Source organism: Fusarium tjaetaba, assembly GCF_013396195.1.
Source record: "Fusarium tjaetaba strain NRRL 66243 chromosome Unknown NRRL66243_c0000103, whole genome shotgun sequence".
NCBI classification, from domain to species: Eukaryota; Fungi; Ascomycota; class Sordariomycetes; order Hypocreales; family Nectriaceae; genus Fusarium; species Fusarium tjaetaba.
Genome location: NW_023501299.1, coordinates 177,585 through 195,858, shown reverse-complemented (window position 1 = coordinate 195,858; position 18,274 = coordinate 177,585). Strand labels below are relative to the sequence as shown.

General features: G+C 50.7%; 4 protein-coding genes across 4 annotated transcripts; 2 read left to right on the top strand and 2 right to left on the bottom strand.

The window, feature by feature from the left end:
* Positions 1 to 194: 194 nt before the first annotated feature.
* FTJAE_5380 (rRNA-processing UTP23) lies at positions 195 to 1,157 on the bottom strand (the record flags this gene model as incomplete). The annotated part of the gene is made up of 3 exons (XM_037351881.1): positions 195 to 880; positions 931 to 1,020; positions 1,070 to 1,157. The coding sequence occupies 3 exons, from the start codon at positions 1,155 to 1,157 to the stop codon at positions 195 to 197; spliced, it is 864 nt and encodes a 287-aa protein (XP_037207543.1).
* A 598-nt stretch (positions 1,158 to 1,755) lies between these two features.
* On the bottom strand, positions 1,756 to 3,010 carry FTJAE_5379 (phosphatase 2c 80; the record flags this gene model as incomplete). The annotated part of the gene is made up of 3 exons (XM_037351879.1): positions 1,756 to 1,811; positions 1,864 to 2,534; positions 2,592 to 3,010. 3 exons carry the CDS (start codon positions 3,008 to 3,010, stop codon positions 1,756 to 1,758), a joined length of 1,146 nt encoding a protein of 381 aa, XP_037207542.1.
* Positions 3,011 to 8,045: 5,035 nt separating this feature from the next.
* FTJAE_5378 (protein SKG3) lies at positions 8,046 to 12,914 on the top strand (the record flags this gene model as incomplete). The annotated part of the gene is made up of 5 exons (XM_037351878.1): positions 8,046 to 8,061; positions 8,105 to 8,133; positions 8,561 to 8,957; positions 9,089 to 9,246; positions 9,309 to 12,914. The coding sequence occupies 5 exons, from the start codon at positions 8,046 to 8,048 to the stop codon at positions 12,912 to 12,914; spliced, it is 4,206 nt and encodes a 1,401-aa protein (XP_037207541.1).
* A 1,481-nt stretch (positions 12,915 to 14,395) lies between these two features.
* FTJAE_5377 (serine threonine kinase) lies at positions 14,396 to 18,042 on the top strand (the record flags this gene model as incomplete). Its single annotated transcript, XM_037351877.1, has 2 exons — positions 14,396 to 15,439; positions 15,490 to 18,042. 2 exons carry the CDS (start codon positions 14,396 to 14,398, stop codon positions 18,040 to 18,042), a joined length of 3,597 nt encoding a protein of 1,198 aa, XP_037207540.1.
* Between the last annotated feature and the right edge of the window lie 232 nt (positions 18,043 to 18,274).

The following is an 18,274-nucleotide window of genomic DNA, read 5'->3' as shown; positions in this document are numbered from 1 at the left end:
CAAACACTATTTATTCCTTTCATGCGCCCCTGGACTCCCTCAATCTATGCTATCTTCTCGGGTATCGCTAACGGCGCACACTCCTTTTGATATTCCCTGCCTTCATTGGCACATATTCCAGATCAAGCACGTGGTGATCATAGCATTCCTGTCTCAACCCAGGAGACTGCCACCCGCTTTGCTTGCTAGCTTTATCATGACTCTGCCATGGTCACTTCCGCTGCTGAAGTGTCCATTTCACGGTCATCTGCTGCAGTGGCCTTGTTTCTCCTCCGTCTCTTTCGTTTGCCGGTGCCTTCTTGTGGGGCGTCCTTCGCATCAGTAGATTCTCCCTTTCGTGGTTGTTGTCCTTCTGTCTTTGCCTTCTTGGGTTTCTGGACCGCCAAAGGATTAGGCCCCTTGGGTCCGTGTCCTTTCTTCTTCTTCGGTTTTTGTTCTTCAGAGTTGTTATCAGTCTTCTTGTCGGCCTTCTCGTCGTCGTCTGCATCTTCTCGCTTCCGCTTGCCCAATTGGTTCTTGATCTCTGCTCGAAATTTGCTTCGCTCCTCCTTTGCTCGCACTTGAACGCTCTCATCCGCCATTGGCTCCAGAATCATAACACTCCTCTTGATATAGATGAGGGGGACTCCTTTGATGCCTCGCAGCATCCTTCGTACCTCCTGGTCTTGGCTGGCCACAACATAGCGATGCTTATTCTGAAGTGTATCCTTCGGGTCGACAACTGATCGAAGACACTCTTGAGTGCTCAATGGCTCGGGATAATCGTCGGGATGGTGACCGCATCGTCTTCGCTCCAGAGTCTTGGCTAGGTCAATGGCTTCATGAACACCTGGCTCATTTCGCGCTGCATAAAGTTTGCGAATTTCGCATTGAGTAATCACTATTCCAGTTAGAAGATTGACCACGACAAATCTTGTCAAGGAAACATACTGGGCTTGACCTTGCCATGGACTGTCCTCGACAGAGCGGGCTCGAGGTCCATCTTGAACCGGGAAGAATCTCTCACCATCTCGGCATCGACTGTAACTTGTAAGCTTTGTCTACCTGGCTTAAGTTTGCGACAACTTACCCAGAACCTGATAGGGCTCACGAAAGCCGAAAGTCTGGGAGAACTGCTCCATGAGCTTCCGATATTGTTTTGACCGCTTTCCTCTCATTTTGAATGATTTGTTGAACCAAGCTAGGTGATTGTTTAGACTTGCTAGGACTGGATGCGACGAAGTCACGGCTCGCAGAAAATAAATTTCCTTATCGCGGCACGTGCGATAAGCTAAACCCGACCCGCTGGTACATGCACTATGGCTGTCACCTCATGCCCCGCCATCCCACTTCCTTCATTTGCCGGGCAGAGAGCAAGAAAACATCAGACCTTGGAATAAAATGTCAAATAAACTCAGCAGAGGTATACTGAGACTACCCTGAACTTTGGTACCTGTAGTAAGTTACCTAAGTCTTCTTGTTGTTTAGGATCGAAGTCCTGAGTTTTCTTTCTTTCTCTATATTGCCATGGCTCTTATCTGGGGCTGAAAATAAGTCAAGTGCTATAGTATTATTTTATAATGGAGGTTCCATATCTGAATTTTGTCTAGGCAGATCTTTTCTATGTAATTCATGATGACTCGTTATATGAGAACCATGTGTTCACCTCTCCATCATTAAATCATGTAATTAGGTATCTTATGCTTCGAAGGGTCGATCCGGCAAGTCTACTGGAAGCCGTCCAGATGTCTCAGTTGTCCAGCAAAGAGACTAGTATCATCCCTCATTTTTCACGCAGAGGGCTGCGACAACACTGATATCGTCAAGTTTACCTGCTACTGTTAGCTTTACTTTCTCTCTTAGAAACTCGTCGCTTTTGCTTACCACCCTCGCTTGCTAAACCCTCCTCGATCGCATGCTCCATGAATGGACTCTCGGCGAAAGGATCTACGGCGATTTCCCGGGCTGCCTCCATCAGATCTTGAGCCGCAACTCTCATTCCACCGTTGCGGCCACCTGCGCGATCACCCTTGTGAGCTTCTGCATGTGTCCCAGATTCCCACTCTTTAACGCTTTTGAGTATTCTTGCAACGATCTCATGCTCCCAAAGATTATCGATAACCCCGTCACTCATCGCAAGTACAATATCTCCGACTTCCAGATCGACCTTGTCCATAACTGCATTATCGGTGGGTGTGTCAGGACTGTTAGTCCCAAGCTGTCGTGGGCAATCAAACCAGTGCCACTGCTCCACGGTCTTATAGATGACTTTTTCAGTACTGGGTCGGAGTACCATGACCTGGCAGTCGCCCACGTTAGTCACATACAAGACGGGCGATGCCTGCGCTTCATTCTCGGTGCAAGTCTTGTAATGTAATTGCGCGCCACATGCTGTTGTTGTTCCCAAACAGTCTTGCGACGTAGTCGCTTCGAGAGTCTGTTCATATGCACTTTGTAGGCTGGCGATGGGGTTCGGTTCTTGCGACCTTGGTAATCCAACAAGTTCTTCCTCGATCGCAGAAGACCAGAAATGCCCAATCAGTCTTGACCAGAGCCTGCAGTTCAATCAGTAACGATGGTAAGAGAGACTCGGAAGTTGCCCGGCAACTTACCCGGCATGCCCTCTCGGTCTTGTGGCCCACGCGCCCACGCCGTCGTTGGCACAAATGAAATAATCACTCGCATAGACAGCATCATCGCCATTTGTTTTCCCCCTGATAAGCTGTCCGTTGACAAAAGCACGACGGTCACGGCTCTGGTGATGTGTACTTAAAGGATCGGTAAAGGATGTAGACGGAGGAGAGAGGAAAGGCGGAGGGAATGGGCGGGGAGGTCGTTTCGCAAAGAGTCCAATGCCTGTTTCGAATCGAAAAGGCAAGATGGGAACATCATGTAAAAGGCGAGTCGTCGTCGAAGCGAATCGTCTCTTGCGACATGGGTGCCATGCTGTGCATGTCAGGCGTCGCACCGGGAGCGATGGTAAGAAGGATGTCGGGACGGCCGCCAGAATCGAAGATGGTTGACTGGGCATTCCAGCTGCACAAGACCGGAGCTACCCCTTGTGAGTTGCCTGCCTGGCCGCAACCTGTAGTTAGATTGCTGATGTACTCTCCAAGAGAGAGATGTGATCCCCAGGAGAGAGCAGAGCACCGTAATCAGGCTCGGACAGCTGGGGGATTACAGACAGTTGTCCAGACACGTGATAAGCTCGAAACAGGGCGTCATCCAGAACAGGCAGTTTTTGTGTCAAAGCGACCAATGATGTACAAACACTATTCTTCTCCCGCAGGAACCCGAGCTCATTGTTGACCCCAACGGTAGGAGAGAGGACTAGATTGAGCTAGCATTGGAGGCAGAACGAAAAGAATCACCCTACAAACGCCCTTAGAACGATTCAGTTTGTGCGGTTGGCCTGCTTCTTTTGTAAAAACTTGCCTTGAGATAGGATGTGCTTCGGGGATCTTCCGTGAGGAGTGGCCGAAGCCCAATTGCAGCAATGCATGGCGTTTGGTAAGTCAGCCAATGCACATGCGTGTAGGCTATATATCCCGAGAAACGCTGATTTGACAACTGAAAAGGCATATATACATAAAGGACCCATTAGTAGGGGACTTCAGTCAATTTGATTTTGATGAACTGTGTCAGTCTGAAAGGGACGAATAGCAACGGTGGATCCTTTGGAGATAAAGTAGGTACTAAGGTTGGTAGGTAGGCTACGGGGTAAGTTACCAGGAAACTGACAGCACTTTACAACACGTAGTCCTCCTTGGGGGCGTCGGGGAACAAAAAAACATCGAACCTTGACATAGCGTATCAAAATAAATTTAGCAAAATGTATCCTTAACTGATGCTGAACAACCTAAGTCTTTTTGTCACTTACTGGTACGATCAAGGTCCTGAGTTTTCTAGCCTCCCCTTGAAGCTAATGGTCACTGGAGCTGTGTAAGTGACCACGTGCTGGCACCATGGAGATACAGGCATCTTCACACGTTATGAAACGAAATAAAGGTAGGTAACTTGACAAAATAAAGTGTGTCCAATCTCGTGGTTACCGCACCTTGTTCAACCCGATCTAGCGATTCGACCCAATCATGAATGCCAAGAACGGTTGGCAACTTGCAAGCTGCCAGAAGGGAGCAGGATCCTTCACTGGCTGGAGATATCGTCAATATTCGTTCAGGAAAGGCATCTATGATAAGACGAGGGCTGTATGATGCATTTTGTTGACACTGCTCACGATATGTTTTGATTTCTCCACGCAAAGATCAGCTGGACTGGAAATAGTGCCACATCACGATCTGATCCAAACTTATCACCGCAAGATTGGACTCATGACGTAGGGGATGGGGATGAATCGACTCTCAATCAAAGCCCATTTCCCCATTAGGTGTCAGCTTGAATCCTCCTGCGGACGTTATTATGTGGACTGCGAAAATAGCGTCCAGGACATGAATTCAACGACATACGTGGAGCTGGCATGACGAAATGCGGCTCTTTAGATGAGTAGTCGGCTTTTCAAATGCCTGACGATCAAACAGGTGGACCTGGACGATCGTACGGGGGTCTTGTGAATCTACTCCGTAAAAGGCTGTACTAATCGCAGTAATCTCGTGCAGTTGACTTTGAAGTGAGACGTCTCACGTTAATCACAATCGTGATTGACACTGCCAGTACTTCAATCCCCATATTGACACGCAATCCTTCTTGACCGTATAGAGACAGAGGTAGCAGCTAGCCGCCTTTGCAAAATAACAAACCCCATTCTGGTTGTAACCTTCAAGCGTATTTCTGGCGGCTGAGTGAGCATGGATAGTGCAAGGCCAAGGGGAAGCCGGTGTAGCCGGTTGAGCTAGGAGATTCATCAGATTTTGCCCTGAATTTAGTTGCGTACATCTTCTCAAACAATAATACGTTGTGACCAATGGAACTTGGTGATGGTCACAAACACCAAGAGCTTGGCAGCATAGCCATCACGATTTGGAGCCCAAGCCCAAGCTGCAAGGTCTTATTCACAGCATGTACTTTTTATTCGGAGTTTGACAGTCCAGGTAGTCTTCTCCAGGTTTTGAAAAACCCGAACCATCCTCATCCTTGTCCGGCTGAGATGAAGTAGGGCTCGGATGCCTCACTCAAGCCCACGACTGTCTGCTAACCGTACAGTAGTATTAAAGCTCAGAGGTAATGATTATCTGTATTAGAAGGCAATGGCATTATGCATGAATTCGGTACGAATAGTATATGTGTGCATTTTGCAATTACAGTAAAGCAATTTGTATAATACGGAACCGAAATCGATAGTAGCCTACCCACTCTATCCGTATCTGAGATGGCATCAACATTTGAGGCCTCAAAGTGCCAAGCTTTTTCTGACCCCAGAAAACTGCTGAGGGAAGCCCGCTTATTTACTGTACATATTCCGAACAGACTCTTTTCAAATCCCAGCGGCTGGACACGCTTACGTATCCATGAACTTATGAAGCAGAATGGTGGAGTCAGACCAACAAAGCCTAGATATCATGTTGAGGCTTGGCGAAATACTATTGAAGCGATACGAGACCTGGCTCGCTGACTTAGCTCGCTCGCTGGTATGGTGTAATTTCGCTGGTACGAGGCGGCAGGGAGGTATTTTCAGGAAGAAAGCTGACATGATGGGACGATACCCGCAACATGGGCGAAACAAGAGAATCGCGACCAGAGTGGCTGGCTGCAGGGCTTCGGGTGCTGAGACGTATTCGATGGATCCCACGAGAAATCATTGATGGAGCCAGCGGCAACAAGAAGCCTTGAATCGGAAGATGGCGTTAGTTAGTGACGAATCTGTTTTGCCGGGATATGCCTCTCTCTATCCACTCCGTCCGTATCCCGCCCGTCGTTTTAACGCCGCTCTACGGGCTCCGAAGCGGGAGAATCCCAGCCACTGTCTAGGTACCGAATATTCTTCTATAGGCTCACATTGGCCTGTAATTTTGGGCAGTGGATCGGCGGTAAATACTGCAGGTACCCAAGCTGCAAAGCTACCAAGTTGCCTCTTTGTAAGTCGTGAAGCGTTTGGACAAGATTTGTTGCAATCTTGCCTTGAGCTCTGCTGCGCCGCCGCGAGTTTGCGCAATGTGCATCGGATCATGGATGTCAGGTTCTGTGCTAGGATACCAAATCAAAGCCGTCTCAGACAAAGGTACATATAATGATACTGGTGATAGCCGGCGCCAAGCGACCGAAGCCCAGATGCGCGCGGCCTCTTCTCACGTTGCACCACGCATGTCTCCGGATCTTGGCTGGGTCATAGACAATTGATCCGGCGTCAGAATGATTGGATGGCATGTTTCTCCAACATGGCTCTCCAGACGTCCAACTGTCCATTCAGCATCTTTCCTGTTGGTGAAAGGCATGCTGCGAAACAAAGGCCTGCCTTGCGATGGCTCCGATTCATTCTCTGTCATTCTTTGAGCTCTATTTTCGTCTCCAAGTTGCGTCGTCAACTTGAAACTGGGCTTCATGTCAAGTATGTAGAAATACGATACCCTGCCATTACTGTATGCATGTTGTAGTAGTCTTCCTTGCTTCTCACAGAATCCAACCTCTGTTCGCTTCCCTGATTCACTTTTTTATACTTTTATTTCCGTTTTAATTCTCTTGGCTCACCGACTTTGCTCTCATTACTCGGTGTGCAGTACATTAGAGGTGCTAAGAGGGTCCTCTTAGTGAATTGAGGGTGTCCGTTCTAGACTTAGACTTCTCGCCCAGACCATCGCCGGCTGCTAGTGACGTATGCCATCGACCAGGTCCATCACCACTCAATTCGTTCATCGCGAATCGTTCATCAAAGAACTGGATTGGGCCATCCTGTACGGGTACGGGGGTACGCGGCCGCAAGGAAAGCAGAGCAAAGCACATTTTTGTATGCAGGCAAGCAACCAAGCAAACAGGATCGCCTAAGCCCGGACCCTCTTGTTACCAGCTCCGGAGACAACTCTAGCTGAAAGTTGCTCAACTCGTGGGACTTATCAGTAAAGGGACCCCCGCGCTGGCTGGAGATCGCAGCTTGTTGGAGGTCCTCTTTTTTCCAAGAAAACCTGCTGTTGACGTTGCGATTTCTGGGTCCTTACCAGCCTCTGACAGATCTATTAAACAACGAAAGCCCGCAAGTCGAAACCCTGGGAAAGCTAGACGTTCTGAACGACGCATCTCCATTTAAAGCTCAACGCACGCAACGCAAGGCGAGCAGTTACAGCGCTGCACCATACCACTAAAAAGTGCCGTTGACAGTGACATTGGCATCCAATTGCCATCGCCGCCGTCCGCCGAGTGACGATATTTCTCAAGCCCGCCGCCGCCGGCTTCCGCGTATTGACGTACATACACTGAAATCACGAAATTACGGCCACGGCTTATAAGAAATTACCGACCGTCCCCATATTCAGAGCCAAGACTTGTATCGTCTAACTACCTAGGCTCTCGTCACTTTCACCTGTCGCTCGCTCAGTTGCTGCAATTCCTTTTACGGTAGTTCACCACAGTTTTGACCTTGACCAGCTGTACCAGGGCTGGTCATCCTTGGCCGGTTAATAAGTACTGACTGACATGTCAGTCGCCCGAAGCATCCGTATCTGCATCCGCAATCTGCCTTCGCACCCGCCGCAGCACCACCTTTGAATGGATACAGTCCGGCGCCGAGTTCTAAAGGGAGTCTAGAGTCTAATAAAGTCGCACATACAAGAAGCGCCCACTTCACCGACATACATCTGAATCGTCCGGCACGCAAGGGCCTGTTTTCTTCTTCTTTCCCTCTCACTCCCGGACCTTGGATTCGCCCTGATCTTGGATGCCCAGCGATAATCAAGCTTGTCTGGAAATTACGGTACCAGATTGTCGTCAGTATTGTGGCTGACGCACCTCACACCTCTCGAGACATCCCTTGCGCATTTGATCTGGTCAACCACTGACCTAACAGCTCCCTCCCTTTTGCTGTTTGTGGTTTCTGGGCACCAATTGGCCTGAGTTTTTCTTCTTTTTGATATTTTTGTCTCAGAAATTTCCTCGTTTGCAGGCCGAGCATTGTGGACAAAATGGGTCGAAATCGAGGTGCGTACCATCAAATATTGTGCATTCGTGAATCCCATTCCAGCTCTGGACTTGTCTTTGATCGTCCGCCGCGTACGTTGCGTTGCGTCGCTTTACGACCCGACAAGACAGAAGACGGCGCTATGGAGTGGTTCGCTGGTCCTTGCCCTGGCGTCGGCCCACCTCAGTCTAAGTCGAGGCGGGATTGCCCATGCCATGATGGAAGCCCACTGCACGGTGGCAGCTCTACGCCTGTAACCACAGCCAGGGGGGGCTGCTTAGGGGTACCTCTCGGAACGGCGGGGGCTTTGACATCCACTATGCGTTGACGTGTGGTGGCCCAAAATGCCCTGGGCTAGCTCATCTAGGGGTCCGTTTCTTTTGGCTCAAGGGACTGAGCGACGGGCTCTCTTCCTCCAGGGGGCTGCATACCATTCTGTTCATAACATCTCACCTCGTCCCGTCCTTGTCGTACTAACTCTTTGGTGCCAATACTTTAGTCCTCTCTTTTATGTCCCAGTTCTCTGCGGGCACAAAGACACCGCCGCCCTCAACTTCTCCTCCGTCAAACTCTCCTCACAGACCGGGGCATCGCAAGACGAACTCTGGTACAGAACCCTTTCCCGACCACCGAGTCAGCACCGACATTTCTCGGCCAAATACACCGCCTTCGCGGCCAGATTATGGCACTCCCATAAACGGCGGCTCCCCGATCGAACCTTCTGCTCGCCGAAGACGCAGCTCATCTGCTGCATCATCACGACCCCCGTCCATGGTCCTGGCTCATCAACCACCCATCATGGATATCACGGAGGATACAATCCCCGAACTTCAGCCCATCTTTTCATTCCTTAACAGCCATTCCAACAAGCTGTACCAAGAGGGTTATTTTCTCAAACTCGATGACCAGAATACACGTACGCTCGATCTAGCTTCCATTGCCGCTTGTTCCCCTCCACACTTGCACCCCTGTGGCGCCAAGTTTACTCCACACTCAACTATTTACACATATGCTGCAAGGATGTTCAGCTAACAAAGTTGTTTACAGAGGGCAAACCCAACCCTGATAGAACTTGGACAGAGTGTTTTGCCCAGCTTGTGGGAACCGTCTTGTCACTATGGGATGCCGCGGAACTAGATGCAGCTGGGGAAGACGGCGAAGTCTTACCCAAGTTTATCAACTTGACGGATGCCTCGATCAAAATGGTAAAGGACCCGCCCGCGTGCTAAGTATGTCTTCATACTTGACTAACACAATTTTGTCACAGATTGAGTCGCTGCCTACAAGATCTTCAGATGAGCAACCGCTACAGAACATCCTGAGCATCTCAACGGCTGGAAGAAACAGATATCTCCTCCATTTCAACTCGCGGCACTCGCTGCTGCAATGGACTGCTGGCATTCGACTATCTATTTTCGAGCACTCCTCTCTGCAGGAGGCTTATACTGGCGCTCTGATTGCCGGCAAGGGCAAATCGCTCAACAATATTGGTGTCATCATGGAGAGGGCACGATTCCCCACCGAAGAATGGGTTAGAGTCCGATTCGGCGCTGGTGTACCTTGGAGACGATGCTGGTGTGTTATCACCCCCCCTGACGAAAAGCAGTATGCAAAGCTCCAGAAGGAGCTCAAGAAGAGGTCTCCTTACGACCGATCGCCTGTGCCCACACTTAAGGGAGATATCAAATTCTACGACCAGCGGAAGGATGGCAAGAAGCAGAAGAAGATGCAGCCAATTGCTACCATCACCGACGCCTACTCTGCCTATGCCATCTATCCTCAGTCCAAGTCATTGATTGATGCGTCGACCTTACTCAAGGTTGAGGGTAACATTGCTATTCACACTGATCCTCCCTCCTCTACCGAAGGGTTCGTCTTCATTATGCCTGAGACACACCCTGCTGTGAGCGGATTCGAGATGCTGCTGCGTTTCCTCTTTCCAACCTGGGATACATTTGGTCTTTACGGCCGACCTGGTAGACTTGTTGCCAGCACACTTGACTCCAGATCTCTCATGTTTGCTATGCCTAAGAGCCGCCGCTATGGTTATCTTGAAAATTTGGATGTTTCAAATCTCATTCTTGAGGATGGTAGCTCTGGATGGGGCGAGAGAGATTGGAGAAAGAAGCTCAAGGAATGCACCGGTACTCGCATGAATGCTGTAGATGATGCACCCTCAACACGTTCTCGAAGCAACAGTCGAAAGAGTGTTCGACTAAGCTTTGGTGATGGACCTCCAAAGCCCAAGGCCGGATTTTCAGATGAACAAGTCCCAACCAGATCCTCGCGATCGTTCTCTCTTACTGAGCGCACTCGAACAGACTCAGCTCCCGCAGATCCTGCGAGGGTTGCCTTCGGAGGACATGGCCGTAACTCATCCGACCCCAACCAGTTGGGAGGCCCTCCTTTCCGTCCTGGTACCAATGGAAATAGCCCTTACTCAGGCTCGCCACAACGTGGACAAACTCCTGTTGGCGCTCCACGCCATAACCAAGCTTCCCGTGACGAGAGTCCCGCTTACCAGAATGAACGAGCTCCCTCTGGCTCCCCTCCCCTGAAAGACTTGGATGGCATGCGTCAGATGCATACTCCTGAACCAGTCTCACGACCCCCAGCCTTCAGTCACGGGTCCCAGGCTCGCCCCGTCAGCAGAGCCTACCATTCCCCTGAGCTTAGGCGGGCTAATAGTAGGCTTTCCGTCACAACTCTGGCCCAGCTTGCCACAGCTGGCGGGTTGGGTGGCCCGAACGATTCGAATCCTTCTCTACGAGGAGATGAGGTGGACGCTGCAAGATCTGGACCATCGGTACTGCCACCACACGCCAACTCCGTAGGGATATCTGCTAACGACAACCGCTCGCGTGAAGCTTTAAGCCCACTGAATCAGGATCCCTCTTCCAACAGTCTTCCTCCTCCGGCAAACTTATCCCAACAACGATCACGATCGCCACTGGCCCAGCCCCCGCTTGGGCCTCCTAATGCCTATGGCCGCGGGCCTAACTCACGTCCTGGAACTTCAGAAGGACGGCGATCTCCGATGCCTCCCGGCATGCCACCTCAACAACGACCTCCCCATCCTCGGGATGCCAACCGTCGGCCTGACATGGGCCCTGATGGCCGCCGACCGTCTGACCCTCGACGACCTGGCCCTGACGGACGACGACCATCTGATCCTCGGGGTCCTGGATTTGACGGGCGTAGACCTTCAGACCCTCGAGGTCGTGGCAATGGTCCTCCTCCTGGCCATATGCCTCCGCCACCTGGTCCCCATGGTAATTTTCGTCCCGGACCGGGGCGCCCCGGACCTCCTGGACCACCTCCGGGTTATCGCCCTAACGGACCTCCTCATGGACCGCCAAATGGACCACCGGGGCCAATGGGTTATCGAAAGCCTGTGCCAGGCGGACCTCCACCACCTGCTCCTTTTGAAAATTCTAAGGGAAACACCATGTCGGGTAGCAGTGGGATCACCACGAATGAGATAATCGACCATTATGCGTTCGACCAAGGTCGTCAGACACCTCGGCAAGGCACCCCGAACTCAGAGAGGCGACCAGGACCCCCAGGCAGGCAAGAAAGCCACACGAGCAACCAAAGCAGTCATTATGAGGATAATTCTCCCACCAGCAGCCTCAAGAACTTTGTAGATACATACCAATACAGCGAACCAAAGCCCCGAGCTGGTGTCCTGAAGACTGTCGGTGGCGCTGAGGAACCTGATCCTCGAGATCCTGGCTTTGATATACCAGATATCAATTTCGGCCCGACTATTAATTACGCAGCAACCAAGGATCGCAGTAAAACTCCCGGCGTTCTTACTCCCGGTGGCTCACAGAGACCGCATACACCTGGGGGTCAAGGACCAACGCCCCCGCCTCATAAATCTTCGGGTTCTCAGGGATCTCTTGGGCATAAGGAATCCCCAGACCCAAAGCGGACTATGGCATGGCAGCCCGGCGCATCAACTCCTCCGAGTAACGCACACGGTTTAAGCCCCGAAGAATTTGTGCAGCAAAGGGCGGCTCATGCTCGGAGTGCTTCCAGCAACACCTTGGGCGGCTCACCCAGCCCAGGCATGAAACGAACTAGTTCCTCTGACATGCTACAAGCTATCCAGAACGGTCGCCACTCTCGCAGCAGCTCTGTTGATCTGCTTGCACGACCTGGATCGCGGGGTGCTAGTTCGACCTTGAACTTTGCAAGCTCTGGGGAGACATCTAGCCACCTCAGTGCTCGGGAGCAGGAGCACGTGGCTCGCCTCACGGGCCAACCATTGATCAGCATGCCAGGACACCAGAGACAGGGTTCACAAGGTAGTTTTATGCCTGGCCACCAGAGGCAAGCTTCCTCTGGATCAGGGTTAGTTGGTGCTATCGAGGCCCGGGAACGAGAAAAGCAACAGATGAAGCAAGGAGTGAACAGCCAGGCAGTCCAGCATGCGATCAGCCAGCGTCAGCAGCAACAGGCTGCAATGGCGTACCAGCAGCAAATGGCTCAGCAACAAATGGCTCAGCAGCAAATGATGCAACAACAAATGGCTCAGCAGCAACAGATTGCGTACCAGCAGCAGGCTCATCAACAACAAAACTACCAGCAAGGGTATCAACAGCCAATGATGGGTGCTGGAACTATTCCCCCATACAGCCCCATGGGCCAGCCAGCTGGTCAGTACACTCCCGGTGGATCTCCGTACGGGCCGGCACCTCAGCAGATGGGAGGACATGGACAGCCGAACAGTTTCTCGCGACCGCTTCGGGCTGCGCAGCAGGTCGACCCTCGCTTCGTACCACCTCAGGGTCAATACGGCCCATCGCCTGGAGCTCAGCAAACCGCTCGAAACGTTCATCCCCAGTATCAAGGACAAGCGTTTTAGTGACGAATAGGGCAGGGTCTAGTTAGACCACTGGTTGAATAAGATTATGGATATTTGGATGAATGAAGCGATTTGGAGCAAGCATCAAGGGGTCGCATATATCACATGGCGTTCAGAAAACGGCAAGAGGTGCTTATTTGGGGGTAGCGGGTTGAAAACCAATTGCATAGTTATAGTCTCGGGCATACAAAGAAAGGACTGCATTATCTTAGCAAGGGGCAGCATACTTGGTTATAGATGCATTTTGAATCTGCCCAACATACAATTCTATTTCTTCTAAAGAATTAAAGTGTCTTGAATTTCGTAGTCCGGGGTAATATAGGTTTTTTTCCCTTGGAAAAGGGGGAGAAAAGGAGAAGAGAACGACTCAATTGTATTCTGTCTAATGTCATGACGTAAATAACAAGAGTTTAGGAGAACGTCATCTATTGGTTCATGACGCTGCGTGAACTAGGCTGAGACCTTTGGCAGGCGTTGCTGTCCAGTGACTTTGCTCGACCCGCTCGATTCTGGAGGCGAGTCTCGAGGGCAAAGCATTGTTGGTAGAGGCGCCTGATGCGCTGAAGTAGATTCTTGTACTTGTGAACTGTGATCGTTAACGAAGTGACAAAGCGCGTGACTTGAACGCGCCCGTGTTACAAGAAAAGAAACGTGATGTGACCCTGTTTTGGTGAATCAGATGAGCTTGACTTTTTTTTTCTTTTTTAACCCTCCCTGGTTGCTGAGGCATCCGAGACGTACAGCAAGTAGGTACCTACATACTGACCGTTTCCACTCTGTCAGTCAGTGGAGGTAAGGGGTCGCCGCCCCGTTGGTGATCATGAACGGCACTCAAACGGCTTCTCCCCGCTGCGACTTTGCTCTCTTGGGGATTTACCAGCCTAGAAGCGGTCACTAGAGGGTGCCTAATACCTTGTTAAATTCCATTCTGATAGGTCAGCCAGTGTCGTTATTCCAGATTCCGATTGATTTCAGCCAACCAGCGTCAGCAGCGACCTGACCCTCGAGGATGGACACTGTCGGTCGTGACGTTCCTCATCCCTCGTCCCTGCCGTCCCATCCAATACCTGAACCTCAAAGTCCCTTGTCGTTTCTTTTTCCATCCTGCCCCCCTCTCTTGGACTCTTGATACTCTTCACTTGTCTATCTCTCGTCTCTTTCTTCTTTGCTTCCTTACCTCTCACCATACGCAATTTCTTTATACCGGCCTCGCACAACTACTGTCTCGACTCGACCGCGCCGAGACATACAAACTTTTGGCTGCCCGTTACCCCAACTGCACCTGCGCCTAGGACTTTCAACCCTCTTGCTAGATGCGCCCGTGATCGCCTCGACTGTTTAGCACGACCTCACGATTTGCCTCGACTTGGCCTCATTGAAATTTTTCACGCAAGTCTTGCATTGCCTCGCAGCGTAGGCTGCTCGAGTCCCTCCAATGGACGGCGACGAGCCCACGCAAGGTACGCCTGCCCATCTACCCAATGCTCCCTCTTGTTCGAGCTGACCTCCCTCTGGAAGCGACGCAGAATGTTCTGGATCCGCGCCGTGTTGGGAAGCAGAATTCAGGCTTCTCAGATGAAGATATCTCTGACATAATATGCGTCCTCTACCCGCACTCTGATTCTGCCCGTGTCGAACTCGAACGTCTGGTCGACGAAAACTCCCCACATATCATTGGAAAGGACGAAGCGGATGGTGTCGAACCCGACTATGCCTTAGAAGACCAAGCAGCCCGTTTTCACGCCAATCCAACCGGCACCGGTACCCATGCCATCATCCTACGTCTGTCGTCGCACCTCAAGAACCCGAAAGCCGGCTTTGTCTTTGGTCGAAATCCTGTGCGATGCGACGTTGTGTTTGTCAACGATCCCTTGAAAAGAATCAGTAACATTCATTTCCGGATTTACGTCAACGAATATGGCACTGTCATGGTTGAGGACCAATCGACCAACGGTACTATTGTGGATGATCACCTTTTAACCTCCCACCCTCAAGCTAAGGGAAGAAGTGACCCTCCCATTAGCAAGTGGGTTTTGAGTTCTGGCTCCATCATCAAGATCTATCTCCATAAGGAGGCCCGGGACTTAACTTTCCGAGTCCGTATACCCAGGCGTGATAATGAGTATGACCAAGCATATACCGATAAAGTCGACGATTTCTTCACACGTCATGGGCTACCACGCCAGAATGAAACCATCACGCCTGGACCAGGCGGCCACGTTGATCTCTTCAAACAACCTGCCCAGACTAATCTCAAGAGAGAAGAGACCAATGAGATAACGCAGCATACTCCTCAGACGTTGCCTAAAAGAAGAGACGCACCAAGGGAATGGACGGGCTCCGGAAAATATAACAGAACCGGCTCGATCGGGAAGGGTGCCTTCGCAGTTGTCCACAGGGTCACTTCAAAGTATGACGGATTACCATATGCTGCTAAAGAGATTGAAAAGCGTCGCTTTATCAAGAACGGCGTCCTTGATCAGAAGGTAGAGAATGAGATGAAGATCATGCAACGGGTTAAGCATGTGAGTCTTGCCCTTTGTTACCCGCTTCCATCGCTAACATAAATTATCAGCCCCATATTGTTCGCTACATGGAACACTTTGAATGGGATGACCGGTTGCTAATCATAATTATGGAATTCGTGCCCGGCGGTGATTTGGGAAAACTCATCTCAGACCAAAAGGCCCTGAGGGAGGATGTTGTTCGAATCATGTCAGGGCAGCTCTTGGGTGCCTTGGGGTATCTACACGCCAACAGCATCACCCATCGCGACGTCAAACCAGACAACATCCTCATAAACTCACTCAATCCAATTGACCTCAAGCTCACCGACTTTGGCTTGTCGAAGATGGTCGACAGCGAACAGACCTTCCTGCGAACATTTTGCGGCACCTTGCTTTATTGCGCCCCTGAGGTGTATACAGAATATGCCGAGTACGATGATGACGGTGTACGTAGTCGAGGAAAGAAGATGAGACGTCCACCGGGCCAGAGATACAACCACGCGGTTGACATCTGGTCACTGGGCGGGGTCTTGTTTTATGCTCTGACTGCGTCGCCTCCTTATCCTGTCAAGAGTGGCATCAGCTACTCTGAGCTGTTGCACAAAATTATGACCACCCGGCTTAATATCGCACCACTGCAGAGGAATGATGTATCGGAGCAAGCTATTGACTTCCTCTGCAGAATGCTCCAGCGCCGGCCAGAAAACCGAGCAACCGTGGCAGAACTCGAAAGTCACCCATGGTCTTCCGGCGAAGAATCTATCATCAATGCTTCACAATCATTTGACGAGATATCGGATGATGACATGTTTGACAACTTTTCCCAGTTACAGCCCAGACAGTACGAAGAAGATAGGGTCAGTGACTCTATGGGCGAAGAGTCAGAAAAAGAAACCCCCACGGCACCACTAGAAACGAACCAGCTAAGACTATTCGGAGAAGTTGGTGTCTCAGCGATTGGTAGCTCAGGAGTTATCCCAGAAGATTATCTCAACCTTGAGAACAGCAGCAGCCCTAGCGCAGACGAGACTGAAGTCCTCCGCAGGGATGAAGACGAAGCATATGAATCGGACGATTTGGTCACGCCCAGGAATAGGAATCGTCGAACGTATCGCCAGAATAACATTTCAATGGCACAGAATCAGTCTGAGGACCAGCTTCAGAGTCTAGTTGAGGACGTGGCGTCGCAGAGCCTCGGCGGGAATGAGCCAAACCTGCAAGTCGCTGGACAGTCACGTTATTCTCTGCAACCGGCAGACTTCAATACTAGTAAACGAAAACCCTCGTCATATGATACAAGCGACGAGTTCGACAACACACCCCAAGGAAAGCCCACAATGAAAAGACTCAAGTCGGAAGGTAATATTGAAGATCTAGCAAATGACGTACTTGAAGAGTACAAATTGCTGGTGCAAGTACCGTCTGCCGAGAAGCAAGCCTCGGGGCGTCAAATCGACAAGCCTTACAACAAGACTTGCTTCTGGGAGCAAGACAAGACAACGTGGCACTTCGACTATCCGGAGCTCACACATTTGCAACACAAAGCTTTCGAGCGGGGTGCGGCAGCGAGGAATGAAAAATTTGAGCCCGGAAAATCGCCGTTGTGGGATCTTGCGATGAAGTATTTCTCTCCCGTTTCAAAAGCCGGGTCACAAATCAACCAAGGTCGACGAAGCTCGCGGACACCTCAGGACACAGCGGCCGATGTGCCCCTGGAATTTCCTCCGACTGCCGCCCCGCTTGAGAACTCTCAGATTCCCGACACTTTGCCTACGCACACGCAGATAATCGTCCCGGTTCAGGAAGATGAGCCCAATAGACGTGCCATTGGCGTGCTTGAGTCTCATCATGAGTCCTGTGTCCCTGGGATTAGTATTCCTATCAAAGACACTTTGGTCTCCTTCGGCCGTGGCCCGGCAAATACTGTGGTCTTCAGAGACATACAAGAATCTCGAGTGCCGAAGTATGCGTTTAAACTCCTGCTTTGGAAAGAAGATGGCACCTTCGACCCTTCAAAGGATCCTGATAAACTCCCTCCTCCTTGGCTTCGAGATGCCGGAGATCCAAACGAGTATGGTTTTTACATCTCGACCAAAGCATCTGTTGGTATCAGCATCAATGGATACCAACTTGCTTCTTCTGATGCTAAGAACCACAGCGGCCCCTCACATCATTGGGCTCGAATTTGGAATGGCGACACAGTGATGATATGGGGCGATAGAAAGAGCACACAGACGAAGCTCGTTTTTCAATGTTTCTGGGGAGCTTCTTCACAGGCACGTGAGGGGAACCAAGGCCTACAACTCGCATCTCCATCACTCTCCCAGAAGCTTGACGCTGCGTGTCAGAAGGCAGAGAAGAGGGTCAAGGAGGTCATCGAGAAGAAGAAGATTAAGGATGCAATCAACGCTGATCTACAGGAGCGTACAGAAAACATTGAAAGAGAACAAGAACGAAGTCGTGCTTTCGAGAAGAAGAGAAAGGAGGCCATCGCTTATCTTGACTCTAGACAAACCCCTTTGTTGCGGATGGCTTCACCGGCAAGCGCACTAGGGATGAGTAACTATCGTGAACCTCTGATGTTTCGCATGAGCTCTGACAACAACCTCTCGATCCAGTGACAAAGCACGTTATATATATATACGATTTGCTAGAGGAGGAGTTGTACATATTTACCTAAGTCTCCAGTCCTTGAACTGTTGTACGAACAAGGAGTTATGATTTCTTTTCTTTTTCCTTGGTATCTTTGGCGGGCATTAGGGCTAAGCACGAGAATTGGTTGGCACTATAGGAAACCATGGGGATGACGAACGCTACTTACAGCTAGATTCGTGATTCTCTCGGCGAAAGGGG